The sequence below is a fragment of the Pinus tabuliformis genome, chromosome 1_1 (assembly GCF_031772625.1).
Source record: "Pinus tabuliformis cultivar Carrire ecotype Pingquan chromosome 1_1, CPIR1, whole genome shotgun sequence".
NCBI classification, from domain to species: Eukaryota; Viridiplantae; Streptophyta; class Pinopsida; order Pinales; family Pinaceae; genus Pinus; species Pinus tabuliformis.
In genome coordinates, this window is record NC_142297.1 from 991,566,167 (window position 1) to 991,581,630 (window position 15,464).

At 36.0% G+C, this 15,464-nt stretch overlaps 2 protein-coding genes across 2 annotated transcripts; both read left to right on the top strand.

Annotated features, from left to right (window-relative positions):
* The first annotated feature begins 8,397 nt into the window (after positions 1 to 8,397).
* Positions 8,398 to 10,795, top strand: LOC149217881 (plasma membrane ATPase 2-like). Its single transcript, XM_089390397.1, has 6 exons — positions 8,398 to 8,511; positions 9,558 to 9,641; positions 10,007 to 10,112; positions 10,217 to 10,360; positions 10,452 to 10,616; positions 10,728 to 10,795. Exons 1-6 carry the CDS (start codon positions 8,398 to 8,400, stop codon positions 10,793 to 10,795), a joined length of 681 nt encoding a protein of 226 aa, XP_089246523.1.
* Positions 10,796 to 12,283: 1,488 nt separating this feature from the next.
* Positions 12,284 to 13,723, top strand: LOC149217882 (NAC domain-containing protein 22-like). Its single transcript, XM_089391445.1, is given in 3 exon segments — positions 12,284 to 12,546; positions 12,630 to 12,895; positions 13,101 to 13,723. Coding segments are annotated over 3 exon segments (936 nt in total). The 5' UTR covers positions 12,284 to 12,347; the 3' UTR covers positions 13,572 to 13,723.
* The last annotated feature ends 1,741 nt before the right edge of the window (positions 13,724 to 15,464 follow it).

Here is a 15,464-nt window from a genome sequence, read left to right on the forward strand (position 1 = left end):
CATGATACAATATCTCTTGTCTCAGCTATGATATACACATGAAAAGTTTACAAAAATTGCAAATTTTGACATTTTTGCAATACCTCATTGTTTTTACCATTTCTATTTTACTAAAGCATATTACAATATTCTTTTTGTACTAAACCAAATGATAACACCATACATACTATGCATTCTATCGTACATTTACATATATGAGGTCATGTATTCATCAATGCAAATTATGCCAAAGACACCCTTTTCAATTAAGCAACACAAGCATCCTATCATAAATTTGCAGATATGACCTCATCTATTTATGAATGCAGATTGTGGTAGTAAAACTTTTTTCAGTTGAACAGAACAACCAAGAAAAAAGAACAACAACATGGAACATAAACAAACAGAGTATATTCTTCTTGCCTTTCCTTTCCTATGGATCTTCTGTTCTTGTTCAACTTTTACTTTTATATGTTCTTTTAATTTGCACTAAATATGTCTTACTATTCTATAACATAGCATAAATATTGAAAGAGGAAAAGAAACAATTGAAGAAATAGAATGCATAACCCAATTAGAAAGGGCAAGCCAACCGCTTGTTTTGCAAAGGTATGTCTATGAGAACTACACAAATATGCTAATTTGTATTTAGAATATTAATGTTTACTATATATGCATTCTATTTTTACATATGTATGGTTCTATGGTTTTAATGTTCTTGTTCACTTTTTACTTCTAATTTGCACTAAATATATCTTACTATTCTATAACATAGCATAAATCTTCAAGAGGAAAGAAACAATTGAAGAAATAGAATGCATAACCCAATTAGAAAGGGCAAGCCAACCAGTTGTTTTGCAAAGGTATGTCTATGACAACTATACAAATATGCTAATTTGTATTTAGAATATTAATGTTTACTATATATGCATTCTATTTTTACATATGTATGGTTCTATGGTTTTAATGTTCTTGTTCACTCTTTACTTCTATATGCTCTTTCAAATTGAACTAAATATATGTTGCTATTCTATAACATAGCATAAATCCTGAAAAAGGAAAACAAACAATTGAAGAAATAGAGTGCATAACTCAATTAGAAAAGGCAAGCCAACCACTTGTTTTGAAAAGGTATGTGTATGACAACTATACAAATATGCTATTTTCTATTTAAAATATTAATGTTTATTATATATGCCTTCTGTTTTTACATATGTATATTTAAATGTATATAAATTAGAAAATCTTGGACGAGTGAAGAAAGCACTAGTAGTAAGTCCCCCGAGACAATGCATCAAGAAGACATGTACAGGTTACATATCATAATTTCTTTATTGATTGCTTATCACAAAATACATGTGATAATATCCAAATCATATTGAAATGTGCATTTACTTGTGTTAGTCCAAGTGAAACAATCACAACAAAACTTGATTCAACAAATGTACAAAATGATACATCAAAAAGGTATGCATATGAAACAAAACACTCTAATCTATTTATACTTATTCAGTTTTTAGAAGAAACATAGCATTGTAGAAATGTTTATAGCAATTTCTAACTAAGAAATTTTAATAGGAAAAAACAGATACTGCCAATTAAAGTATCAATTGAAGATCTCAATAGTCGTAGAATTGGGCAACTATTTGTTGGAGACATAATGGTTGTCTATACTGCATTCCTTGATAAAGCAAACAAATCACGTCAAATATTACGAGCTGATTTGACAGATGCTCAAGGAATGATGACTATAACGTTAACTGTACCTGCACATTTAGTCGAGCGACATGAACAGAAAATTTTGCAAGGCAACAACATCTCAATTACAAATTTCAGGATATTGCCTAAAACTGTTTATGATCGCGGTGACTGTGACAAAACAATTTTGCTTAATGAATCAAGTATCATAGAAACTGTACCTGAAGTTTGCAAAGAATATTGCTTCATTCCCAATACAACCATTAGGCAATTTGCAAACAAAAAAGAAATGTACCCAATTGGCACAATCGCTGCAGCCGTTACACTTGCCAAATGGGTTGGATTGCATTACATACTCCATATCAAAAATGGAGATTCTGAAAATGACAATGCAATTGTAGTATTTGCATGTTACTTATTCCTAATTTTCAGTAGATAACATGCATCACTTCAATATATAGTTATTGTAATTTGTCTATAGTTATTGTAATTTGTCTCTTGCACTTGCAATTTTTCAACACATACAAACAATGTATTTGCATATTACTTTTCGTATTTTTCAATAGATAACAATTTCTCTTTTGCAGTTGCAACTGTTTGACACGTATGAACAATTTTTCCTCTCAATGGAAAAACAATTGCAGAAAGGAGCCTTCCCCCTCATCCTTTTCAAAAATCTAACAAAAAAGGTAAACACAAAAGAAACAATATTCAGGGCATCAAAGTCAACGTTCATGACTAAACTTAACACAGATGCACTAATCTCAGAAAACTAATTACATCTACCTATGTTGTAAGTATAACAATAATCGTGTTTTTACTACCTTTGCATTTGCCATGTAATATTGTAAATTAACGTTTGAATATTTTATAAACAGGTCGAAGGTATTCTGATGGCAACAAATCCATATTCAACTCCTTTCGAACCTGTTTGTGCAATTTGTAACTCCCCAGTGAATTCATCCATAGTGATAACCAATGGAACAATTTTCTGTTCACAATGCAATGATAATTGCCCTTTCATCTACAAGCATTGTATAAATGCTGTAATAGAATCCATTACAAATAACTTTGTCCAGTGCATTATCAGGCAGCCCTTATTACATGACTTACTTCCTGATTTAAAAGCAATGTCATATGAGGAATATTTGCAACAGAAAGCTACCACTGTTTACATGTTACATGACTTCAAAATTCAGAGCAAGTTCACACTCAATGAAGATAGTGAGCTATTACATGTCAACTAACAAATGGAAGGTACATCAACATATGCTTTAACATATTTTGTCTCCAATATGTCCTCTCTTCAATTCACAATGTTATCATTTTATTATAACTAACTATTTGTTATACATATTACAAAATCCAGGAACATGGCGGCCTTCAAGTACACAGCGAATGCAAAAGTGATATGAATATGTTTCTTCATATTATGGTCTTACTGTAATAAAACTATTTAACTTGCAATTTCCACTCATTTACGAAGAAAATGTACTTTCAATATTTTAAATTCCATTGCTACTTCAAACCGAGAAGAGAAGATTTTAAAATTCTGTTGTCGGTTCAAATTTTAGTCATAATGAACTTGTTGTAAGCCATCTTGTTCTGTTAGTTTTTGTTTCTTGGGTAATGTAGGCAACGGTTTAGGAAAGAAGGCTGGAAAGTCTTTATGCATGTGTGTTTGTACTGTTTTTGTTTCTGTCCTGTATTTCAAATGGAAGGCATTCTGCAACATGGTTGAAGCTTGACAATCAGACATTGTCTTGCCACCTTTTGTATTTATATTTTTTCTCCATCTTAAAAAGTACCATGTTTGGTTTAAATTATATCGTTGAATACAGAAAATGCAACATTAGATGAGCAATAATTTTGTATCTACGGCTGCTGAATGCAAACACCAAAGGTTCCATAGATTGATTAAACATGGTGCTTATTATCCATTGAAGTTAAATGACAAATTGTATATTGAATCGGTTACTCATTTCTGTTTCTTCCTATGTTATGCCTGAAAGCTATGTTAGTTTTTGTTTCTTTGGTAATGTAGGTAATGGTTCAGGAAAGAAGGCTGGAAAGTCTTTATGCATGTCTGTTTGTACTGTTTCTGTTTCTGTCCTGTATTTCAAATGGAAGGCATTCTGCAACATGCTTGAAGCTTGACAATCAGACATTGTCTTGCCACCTTTTGTATTTATATTTTTGCTCCATCTTAAAAAGTACCATGTTTCGTTTAAATTATATCATTGAATACAGCAAATGCAACATCAGATGAGCAATAATTTTGTATCTACAGCTGCTGAATGCGAACACCAAAGATTCCATAGATTGATTAAACATGGTGCTTATTATCCAGTGAAGTTAAATGACAAATTGTATATTTAATCGGTTACTCATTTTTGTTTCTTCCTATGTTATGCCTGAAAGCTATGAAGTTCTGGAGGTGGCATCTCTTATTTGTTTTTTCTCCCAATTTTCCCTAGTTTCAGATACATACACTGAAATGCTACATTGCAAAAATGAACTTCCATGGGCTTAACTGCCAGATTCCACCAAACTATTTAGCACTTACAACCTAGCCTCCTCTCTCTTTGCTACTCTGCTATACACGTTGGGTTGGATTATAGGGAATTGGAACCCTGGTGAACAGTTGTAATGGTACGTTCATCTCACTACAAAATCGAAATGCATAGATGTCCCAAGTATCAATAGCTGATTTAGTAGCTAAATATATCAAAGTATCAATAGCTTAATATCTGCTTTAATAGCTAAACCTAAATAATCCATACCTAGGATACATCTATTAAGTATTAATAATTTATTTTCCCTGTATAGATCTATTAATTATTAATAATTTATTTAATTTGCTGTACTATGACACTTTTCTCTATTAAATTAAGTACTGCAAACTACTTAGAAGCACTATGTTACCATACCAGGTAAAATTTATAAATAGCACCAAACTATATGGACTTTAAAATGAATTTATGTTGTTTGAAGATGCAATTATGGCATAGTGCTATACAAAATCTACTGATAACTAGCTATGATAAGAGAGCTTTGCTAATCAGCGGACAGCTCCGTACATTGCCCTCAAGGCACCACATAGGTTTGTATTGCATTTGGTATTATTTTATTTTACCTATGTTTTTGTTTATCGTTAACTGTACAATTTGCTTAAATTTTTTGCATGTTATTAAACACATGTGATCCAAAGTCAAACGTAGAGTTATATTTTCGCAGCGAATGCTACAGGGTGATTGCTTTGGGTAAAATCTGCTAGCACTACCAGGAAAGAATTTATCCCAGACACCATCTGAATATTCCATAGATCTGAAGAATGGTGACATGGTTTCCAATTTACAATATGAAGAGTGCTCACATGGTTTCCAATATACAAAGCGCGAAGGAGAGAATGGCCGATATACATTTCTAGTAACTTCCACAGAATTTGCAAACGTCCAGCTGAGTAGTGATGTAGAGAATGACTGATATACATTTCTCTGGTTAACTTCAACAGATTTATTAGATTCCTCTCATGTTGATGCCCTACCTGCATTAACTATGTTTGCACTAAATCTGGAGTGATCTGCATAACTACATCAAGTACAATGTGTTACATAATCCTAAATCCTTTTCATGTGTGTTTAAACCTGAATATAAAGGAAAGGCCGCAATGCTTTGATTTGCGAGATTGCTATATAATCCTAAATCCTTTTCCTGTGTGTTGATTCAGGACTGAGATTCCACCTGGTCTTTTGGCTTGGAAATTTATTCATTGGAATAACCGTTATGTCATAGAATGGTATAACAAGCAGAAGCATGTCATCCTTTTTGAAGACTATAGCTGCAGGGTAAGTAATCTAAATTCCTATAATCAATGTTCTAGTCTGCTTGATTGAAAAATAGTTATAGAGTAGCTGCAACTAAGATCTTGCAATAGAATGCGCTGACTGGACCTGAAGTATATTTGCAGATGGCTTTCCAAAACTTCAAGGGGCACAGAAAATTCAACACCTCCTGGAGGCAATATATCTCAAGGAGCAGGGGAAGAATCAATGGCAGCAGTGGCCTCTCCTGCCCTGTCAAGATCTGGAGGCACATCAGCAGAGGAGTGTTTTTCTTGCACCCAGATAGAAACTCCATCTTTCCATTCCATTAGCTGTAATAAGAGCAACCATCTCCACTGGGAAGCCAATGCAGGTTCCTCTCTTTTTCCAACCGAATGCCAAGTTCATCACCCATGCCTGCACTGAAGGAAGAGAGATAAATGGATATTTGGAATAGTATTGGACCCAAGAAGCAAACCCATCCAGAGATGGAACATGATTATTCTTCCTGTGTGTGCCATTGGATTGGCAATTGACCCCCTTTTCTTTTATGTTCTATCCATTAGTAAACACCTAATGTGCATCTACCTAGATGGGAAGTTCGCTGTTCTCATGACTGTTCTGCGTTCTACCACTGATCCCTTGCATTTATGGCATATTTGGTTGCAGCTCAGGCTTGCATATGTGTCAAAGGAATCACTTGTAGTGGGCTCTGGGAAACTTGTTTGGGATGCTCGTTTAATTGCTCTCCATTACTTGCGTTCTCTCAAAGGCTTTTGGTTTGATATATTTGTCATACTGCCACTTCCACAGGTGGGTGTTGATTGACATTTTTCTAAATTCTTACAGCAACTGGGTGTTGATTGACATTTTACTAAAGTCCTAGAGCAGTTGGGTGTTGATTGGCATTTTACTAAATTCTTAGAGCATTTGGATTGACAGTCTTTGGATTTACATATTTCTAGATTCTTAGATTCTCTGATTTTTATTTAAATATAGAGATTGAGATATCTTTTTAGGTGAAGGCAAAGATGAACTTATCTTGAAGTATAAAGACTTTTTTTATTATAATTATTTAATCTTTTCCATAAATCCTACATAGACTTTATCATATTCTAATTCGTATTGCTATTGAATGCCTATTTATTTGTGCAGGTGGTGTTCTGGTTGGTTGTGCCAGACCTTATAAAAAGGGGAGAAATCACTTATATTATGACAGTGCTACTGCCAATATTCTTATTTCAATATCTACCCAAGGCTTACCATTCTGTCTGCCTCATGCGCCGGATACAAACAGTAACAGGTTACATTTTTGGTACAGTTTGGTGGGGATTCGCCGTGAATTTGATAGCATATTTTATAGCGTCCCATGTAAGTTCAAGCTTCCAACCGTTCTGAGATAAAAAAAATTTCAAAATAACTTATATATAAAGTATCTTATGGTATATTGTGATATTTTATAATATCTGATGTAACTTTAGGCTTCAAACCATAATGAGATCACAAAAATTTCAGTAAGCGATTGTTTATTTCTTACAAATCTTGCAGTTGTTTTGAGTTGTATATTATGTTTTAGTGTTTTGACAAATTTTGATTATATGTAAGTCAAAACCTTGGAACAGTTAAATAACATCCATTTCAATAACTTATATCTGGATTTTTCATTGGATTTTGTGTAAGGGGAAGCTTTTAATGTTTATGTATGGTTTAAATTTGTGTCTGCTGCAAATTTCTCTTACAGTTTACTGAATTTTGAGTTCAAGGTATATTAATTTTGAATTTTCCCAGATTAAAATTCTGCTATATAAATAGCTATGCCAGTAATACATGGCCCATGCAGAATTTTGCAACACTAATAAATCAGATAGACAGAAAGCAATCCATTGAGATTTTTATTAGCAAGTTCTTCCTTGAAACTCTTTAACCATTATCATGCATATTGTGGAAACTAGGGTTCTTGGGTTTAAATGAGGCATTTTGAAGAGACCAAGATTTTTACAGGTAGCTGGAGGGTGTTGGTATGTATTGGCTATCCAAAGAGTAGCAGCATGTCTGCATAGAGAATGAAAAAACACGAACGATTGCAACTTGTTCATGTTGGGATGCAGTAAACCCATTCGTTATAGCCTTGACAAGGATGATCTACTAGTCTTATACCACTTTTAACTTGCATTGTGTTGAGTTTCATTTTGTCAACTGGTTATGGAGGAGAATCACTTTGACAGTTTCTATGACTCAAGGCCTTTTCATGCTCTCATTCAAAGCATTTAATTCATTTAGCTCAATTTTACCTTTGCAATCTCACACTCATGAACTCATTTATCTTAGAATTCCTATTTTCGCTACTCAGGTATACAATGTGATTTTCATAGTCAACTTCTGGTATTTCTCCCCCTATTCATTTTCGGTCATTAAGCTTGCTATTAACGAGGATTTTAAATTTATTTTCGCAGAAAAATTCAAAGGTAAAGCCTGAGACTTGCTTTAAATGTTTCTGTGTTGATTGATGCAGTTGTTCTTGGCGTCTATCTCTCTGCTTATTTATGTTATGTACATATCAAGCTTGCATCACCGGGATTTGCAGGGTTTAGGGTTTGGGTTGAAATATGCAGCATCCATTTATTTATTACTTAATGGTTGCTAGGTATTTTTTTTTTTCATGACGCCCTCTTAAACGTTCCAAGGGCACTGGGGTTTCGTTCATTAACCTTTTGTCAGCAATAACAAAATTACAATGGGGTTTTCGTTCATTTAACCTTTTGTCGCAGTAACAAAAGTAGACTTACGAAGAAATATGTGTTTTTTTTTCAATTTATTTACTTATTTTTGTGTGAGGAAATTTGGACATTTGATTTGAGTTTATGCTATTTTTATCACTACAGATTATACAGGAACAATGGAGCAATCTCACAAGGCCCATAGAGCCCGTCAATCTGGAACGTCCTCGAGGAAAAAAGAGAAAACAGACAAGAAGAAGCGTGGACTATCCAGTGAGAGGCATAATCCCAAGGTTGGCTCAATCGTTATACTTTGCCACCTTATCTATATTTTTAAAGTAGACTATAGTTCAATTCGTTGTTTTGTTGAATATCTGTTTTTAGTATAAGCCTTTGAGTGTTTTCACATCAGCTTAGGAACGTGTAGGCATTGCAGCATATGCCATCAAGGCTGGAAGTTTGTTCGGTCTAATTGTCGAATTAGCAGTTTTCAAACACTCATCAGTAGGTTAATTACCATGTAGTTGTTCAATATGTACGCACTGGATTTTATCGTCATCCTTACAGGGTTTTTCATGCGAATGGCAAGTTCATCAATAATTTTTTGGCAAATTAAATAATAGTATCAGCCTGCAAGTACTTTACAAACATCATTAGGTCTCTCAAAGAAGAACGAAAAATCTATGACAGAATGTTGCGAAAATTTGCACTAAGATCAATAAAATATTTTCTTCTTGATCTGCCCATTGGAAAATGACAAGAATTGGGGGTGGTCCAGTCACGATGAAGGCCCACATTTGCAGTTGTGGTTTGATATGAACGTTCTCCACAAATGTTAATAAAATGGTGTTTCCAATGTTTTACTATTTCCTCAGAATTAAGCTATGTTTTGTGTATACACCACCGTATGCCTCTAATGAAGCTGGCAAAGCCTTAATCAGATCATATAACGATGGCATAAGCTGACTTAATTGAGTAAATTGATTATAACATACTAGTTAAGCACAGTGACCCTGATTTATTGACAACATGGTGGCAAACTAAATATATTGACAGAACGTATGATTATGTAATCCAAGACTCCAAATCCCTATAACTATTCAAAGATTCAATGGGCGTGAAAGTTTTTTGCAAATTTGGTTCTACCATAATATTAGTTAGGACTGATGGTTTCTGGATGAACTATCAAGCAGTGGTCATGATCACTGATTTGAAAATTTTCCAAATCGGCTCACTTGCACAGATTACAAAAGCCCCAGTGCTATGTTCCAACATGGTAGTTGGGACTTACCATCTTGGAGAGCTCCAGCTTACTCTGACTTTGATTTTGCATTAACAGGCATTTGCTTTTAAGTCTTCGATGAAGGCAAACCATCTACAATCTATTGCATCAGAGAAGGATCAACGCCGACTTCATCTGCCTGTAGTTGACCGTTCTACTGGAGAACCAGCCTATAATCTCTGATGCAGTTTCCATGGTAATCACAACACCTATACTTGTTAATGGATTAATTTATCCACATATATATAAACAAATTTTTTGAATACATATTTTTACACAATTATTTTTAATTTAAGTCACAGGCATGTCAACTTCTATGTTTTGAAAGCGATATGGTGACCTTGCCTTCAAAACATACAGTTATAGGTAAGGATTTCAAATTGGAAACCCTAGTCTTATGCCACTTTTAACTTGCATTGGTAATGGGCTGTATTGTTTAGAAAGTGCTTCAAAACTTATTTGTATACATTCTATTAAAACTGAAATGACCAAATACCTTCTGCTAGATTCTTAACCTCGCACATAATAAGCCACAAATTGACCGGCGAGTTCATACAGTTATTGACAACTTTGCTGAACGAGGACTTCGCTCTCTTGCAGTTGCATATCAGGTTAATAATATGGCTTCTTTTGCTTTATCCATGGGCTAAATCTTCCCAGTAAGTTCTTCTTGTTGATTATGTATATTTTTATAGCTATCTCAAAATCTTTGCAACAAGTTCCAAAGGGCAGGGAGGAGAGTCCAGGAGGGCCCTGGCATTTTATTGGATTGATGCCTCTTTTTGATCCCCCACGCCATGACAATGCTGAAACAATCACAAGGGCTCTTAATCTTGGTATAAATGTCAAAATGATCACAGGTATGGTGAGGTTATGCTGTCATCAGTTTCACTACTGTTTTTGTAATGCAATGAGCCAACATTTAACTATTTACTTGCAAATGTTCATCAGGAGATCAATTGGCTATTGCCAAGGAGACAACTTGCCGACTGGACATGGGTACAAACATGTATCCATCATCCTCTTTACTAGGTCAGGACAAAGATGAATCAATTGCAGCTTCGCCAGTTGATGAACTGATAGAGAAGGCTGATGATTTTGCTGGTGTTTTCCCTGGTGAGCAACAATTATCTTTTACTTACGTGTTTTTTCAGATACTTTTATTTTTTCATTTCCTTAATTAGTGTTTGATTCCATATCCTTCCTGATTTTGACTGGTCATTGCAGAGCATAAGTACGAGATTGTTAAACGATTACAGGCTAAAAAAGGCAGACATAGGAATTGTTGTTGCTGATGCAACTCTTGCAACAAGAAGTGCTTCTGACATAGTCCAGTCAACAAACTGGCCCCATAGCTATTTTGTTACTATGTAATATTTGCATCCACTGTCAAATGATTTACGGCTGAGAGTACCTGTTTTCCTTGAGTGACTTATATAAATCACTGCTTTTAAGGTTTAAACATCGACTTATATGAATTATTGCTTTTAAGATTTAAAGATATTTTTCAGTATAGGCAATTAATTTTTCAGTCAACATTGAACAAAATGTTTATTTGTGGTTGAGCATTATTGAAAGGGATCACTTTGTATCTCCAAACCCTGTTCCTAAATCATTTTCTGCATTTATGTTTAGCATCTTCATTCAAATAAAGCTTCTTTAAGTTCATAATCGTTCTTGTCATACCTGGACAGATGGATGCAAATGGTCGCTGCTCTGCAGCATGTAGGCCAGTCAACAAACTGGCCCCATAGCTATTTTCTTACTATGTAATATTTGGTTCACTCCATTTATTCCTTGACCTCTGCCTCCCATCCTTTCCAGACTTGGAACAATTTCTGCCAGCCCAACTTTTCCAAGTTCTGCACTTCCCTGCAGACCCCGGCAGGGACTACCGCCACGGCAGTGGCTCCTTGTTATCTAATGCATATATACTTTCGGATGATTAGAATTTACTTTTTCCATGCAATCCAAAAATATAATTCAACCACCAAGAAATTTCGCTCTGTGCTGTGTATGACTTAATGAATATGCTATGGCCATGAGTATCATATCCTTTACATAGACATGTAATTTCATCGAAATTTCAATGATTTTAAAAACCAACCAAGACATGTACTACCAAGACGCAAAGTGCGACTTGAAAATATCCTCAATAAGAAAACGAAATTGTCCAGTCAGGACTATCACTAAGCGGAAGAAGCGAGCTGAAAGAAAAAAAAATAAAATTTCGGCTGTGGCGTAGTCATAAACCTGGAGCTGTTGAGTGGTCTCGCGGTGGAAAAATAAAACCGCAGACCAATGAAAATTAACTCACATAGAATGTAGGTATAGAAATTAGCCATATAGGTTGGACGTTTATCAAATATAGCGGAGGTTTGATTCTAAGCCACAGTATACGAGCAGTGGACGAAGAAGCGAGCCCGGAGCTGTGGTGTGGTCTCGCGATAGAAAAATAGGACTGTAGACCAATCAAAACTAACCACATACACTATGGGTATAGAAATTATCCATATAGGTATGGATGTTTGCCAAATATAGCATAGGTTCGATTCTAAGCCGCTCTCGCAGGCTTCATTCTAAGCCATACTATACAAGCCGTGAAGGAAAAATTCAGAAGACACGTTTCTTGGGTCGGTCTTATAAACATTAACGTGTGGACCATCATGATGTTGTCTTCCCATTTTGTCCTAAATAATCAGTCCGTCTTCGTCAAAAAATCGTTGGAGTATTTTTTCACCTGCAGTCCAGGAAACTTCCAACGATCAAGATTTGGCTCTATATATTTATGGATATGGAGATCATGCTGAGATACTTGTCTAAAAGGTTCATCCAAAAATAGATTAGATGGCCCTGCTGCAGAAAATCTATGCTGGGGTAGTAGGGGCAGAGTTAAGGGACCTTCCAGGTTTCAGATTCTATCCAACAGAAGAGGAGCTGCTGGACTTCTATTTGAAGAAAAGGGTTCAAGGCAGCTACCCAGTGAGCTTTGATAAGATCATACCTACGTTGGACCTGTATCAGTATGATCCGTGGAAGTTACCAGGTACAGTCAACTTTCTGGTTTTTCAGTGTTTTTAATTTTAAAAGGTCTCTCACAGTCTAATTGATGAATTCGTACTCTTGCAGGTTTGGATTATGATGTTGGGTTGACACAATGGTTCTTCTTTGTTCCAAGAAAGCAGGAGAAGGCGTGCCCACGGAATAATAGACTGACGGCGTCGGGTTTCTGGAAGGCCACCGGTTCAGACAGAGCAGTCCGCGACAAGCTGCTTCACTGCGTCGGTCTGAAGAAAACACTTGTGTTTTACAAAGGAAAAGGCCCTCGTGGAGAGAAGACCGACTGGATCATGAACGAATACGGTTTGTTAGATTTCAGCTCGTCGACCCCCAGGGTGGGTTTGTTAATCTTTTCCGCTCAGCTGCCTTTATGTTTGCCAGATCTATAAGCACTAAGAGCACAGTGAAAAAATGAAAGTTACCTATTTGCACCGACCAATACTATTTAAGAGCCTTTGATAAATTCTACGCCATTGATTTGTTTAGAAGCAAGGTGCTCTACAGCCACGGTGGGAGAGTGCCTGGTTTCTCTCACTGCAGAGATACTGATGGAATTAAATGGATATGGTGTTATGTCGGATATACAGAAAGGCTGCTTCTCATAAGTCGATTGAAGAACGAGCAAAGAGTGATCACCTTGAGAAAGAACAACGGGTTCATTCACTTGGTGATGAATATCTAGAGAAGTTTCATTCAGACACCCTTAATGGCAGCTGCCAATTATCAAATCCAATGACAGAGACCACAATTTCCTCATTACCTCATAAGAATGAGGACGGAATGTGTTCTTTTTCTGTAAGTACAACGAACAATGAATCTAATCTGTTTGACTGCCTGGAACCGTTCATGTTTTATGAAGATACAACGGTATTGAGGACCCCAAAAGCTCGTAAGCGGCCACCACAGTTAGAGCTGCCCAAGTTGCCGATGGACTGCTTGTTTACCCAACGTATAGCTACTCCAATTGCTCTTCTCTCTACCCCATCTCCGTTTCAGATTCCATTAGTTTAAATAGAAATTGATACTTCCCTTCCAGTACGTGTTCTCAACGAATTCAAATTTGCCATTTTCTCATTTAAGCAGTATGTAAGTGACACCAGTGACGTGATTTCTCTGCAAATCAGATGGTTCATTTCTTAAAGGTTTATCTAAGGAAATATTATGATGACAGTCTACATAGCATGTAATCTACAGTCAAAATTCAGAATTGAAAAATAAATAGCCGGAGTGGGTGTCATTGCAAAGGTGTCTACTTGAATAGCAGGATTGGATGCCTTTCCAAATATCTCTACTTGACCAATAGGATTGTTAAGAGTATATAGAGTAATTGTTCCAGTGAAGTTTGCATAGACATATATAAAATTTCCAGTCTTTGACCGTTTTAAATTAGAGTAATTGTTCGTGGCCTTTTTAAATTACTATGTACTTCTTTTATATATTTCGCCATGATATTTCCCTATTAAAACGAATCACTACATTTCTACAATATTTGTTAAGCTAGCCCCTCGTCGCTTTATGTTCAGAGTAAAACCGCTTTCAGTTTCCCAGTACTGGATTGATTGTCCGACTTCTAAGCTGAACGGACGCTGATTTGATCGGGAGTTCGATTAGGGTTAGTAGCCGTCTCCACCCTCAGCATGAAGCATCAATTGCGGCCCTCAAACAGAACCATGAAGCATGCTGCCAGTCCTCAATAAACTGCAAACCTAAAGAGAACCATAAAGACTTCCAGCCTGCAATAAGTTGCAGGCCTGAAGAATGCCCGAACGAATGTGATAGTGACTGCAGAATCCCTGATCAATGTAGGTAACAGAACATCGGAGTTTACGGAAACTACAAATACTGAATATTTCTCAATCAAAGAGACTCTCTGCTTTGGTTAGTTAGTTTCAATATTATTAGGAATTTAGATATGTTTTTTAGTTAAATTAAACCAGAGGGGCTGCGTGGCAGCTAGTCCCTGCCCTATGCCGAAGGAATTTATAGCTGGCATAGATTTTCATGCTGCTTGCTCTGTTGCTTCTATTGGGTAGTAAACAGGCGATTCGCTCTCCTGGCAGGGTTTAATTGTTGAAACTAAGCACAACGGGGTTAAAGTGAAAGGTCGGGCGCTGAAACAAGTAAAATGGATTTCAGTTTATTGTGTGATGTGCACCCCTCTCGGCAGATGTTTCCAGTAGTCTATGGGACTGCCCCTCCCAGCTATCGCGTTTAGACTAGCCCTCCTCGGTTCCTATCCTGCCCAAGCAAGCGTCGAACCAGGAGAACCTACCTGCTTCTCTGTTGCTATACCTCACGACGAATGGCAAACTCTGAATATCCGGACCATTGTGACTCAACTACCAGTTAGCAACCATGACTTGAATGGGGGCAATCCAAACAAATTCCTTCACCGAAATGCTGCCAAGAGATAAATACGTACATAAAATTTGCAAATGTTCTTTCACAGAAATGCTGCCTAAGAGATAAATATGTAGAGAGATGCTGCCCAGAGATAAATATGTACATAAATTAAACTTTGCAAACGTTCCTTCACCGAAATGCTGCCAAGAGATAAATATGTACATAAACTTTGCAAATATTCCTTCACAGAGATGCATCTCTGCCAAGAGATAAATATGTACATAAATTTTCCAAATGTGTGTTTAACCCACATTCATCAAAATAGACAAAAATTATAATTTAACTACTAAGATTTTAGATATAGGAGATTAAGTTAAAAACCAAATATCACAACTAAACAAGCACCGATATGGCCCAAATTGTTAAGTAGCATTGCATATCAAATATAGAAATTTGTGCAAAGTTCACGCCACTTCGTGAATCCAGCCACATCACACAAGGTCAGAGACTCCAAGATGCCACTTCTTGAATCCAGCCACATCACGCAAGGTCAGAGACTCC

Bases quoted from the DNA above. Each gene is read 5' to 3' on its own strand.
- LOC149217881 (XM_089390397.1), top strand. From the start codon at position 8,398: ATGGAGCAATCTCACAAGGCCCATAGAGCCCGTCAATCTGGAACGTCC. The intron at 8,512-9,557 runs GTTGGCTCAATC...TTGCATTAACAG, and splicing joins GTGAGAGGCATAATCCCAAG to GCATTTGCTTTTAAGTCTTC. The intron at 9,642-10,006 runs GTAGTTGACCGT...ACCTTCTGCTAG, and splicing joins AACGCCGACTTCATCTGCCT to ATTCTTAACCTCGCACATAA.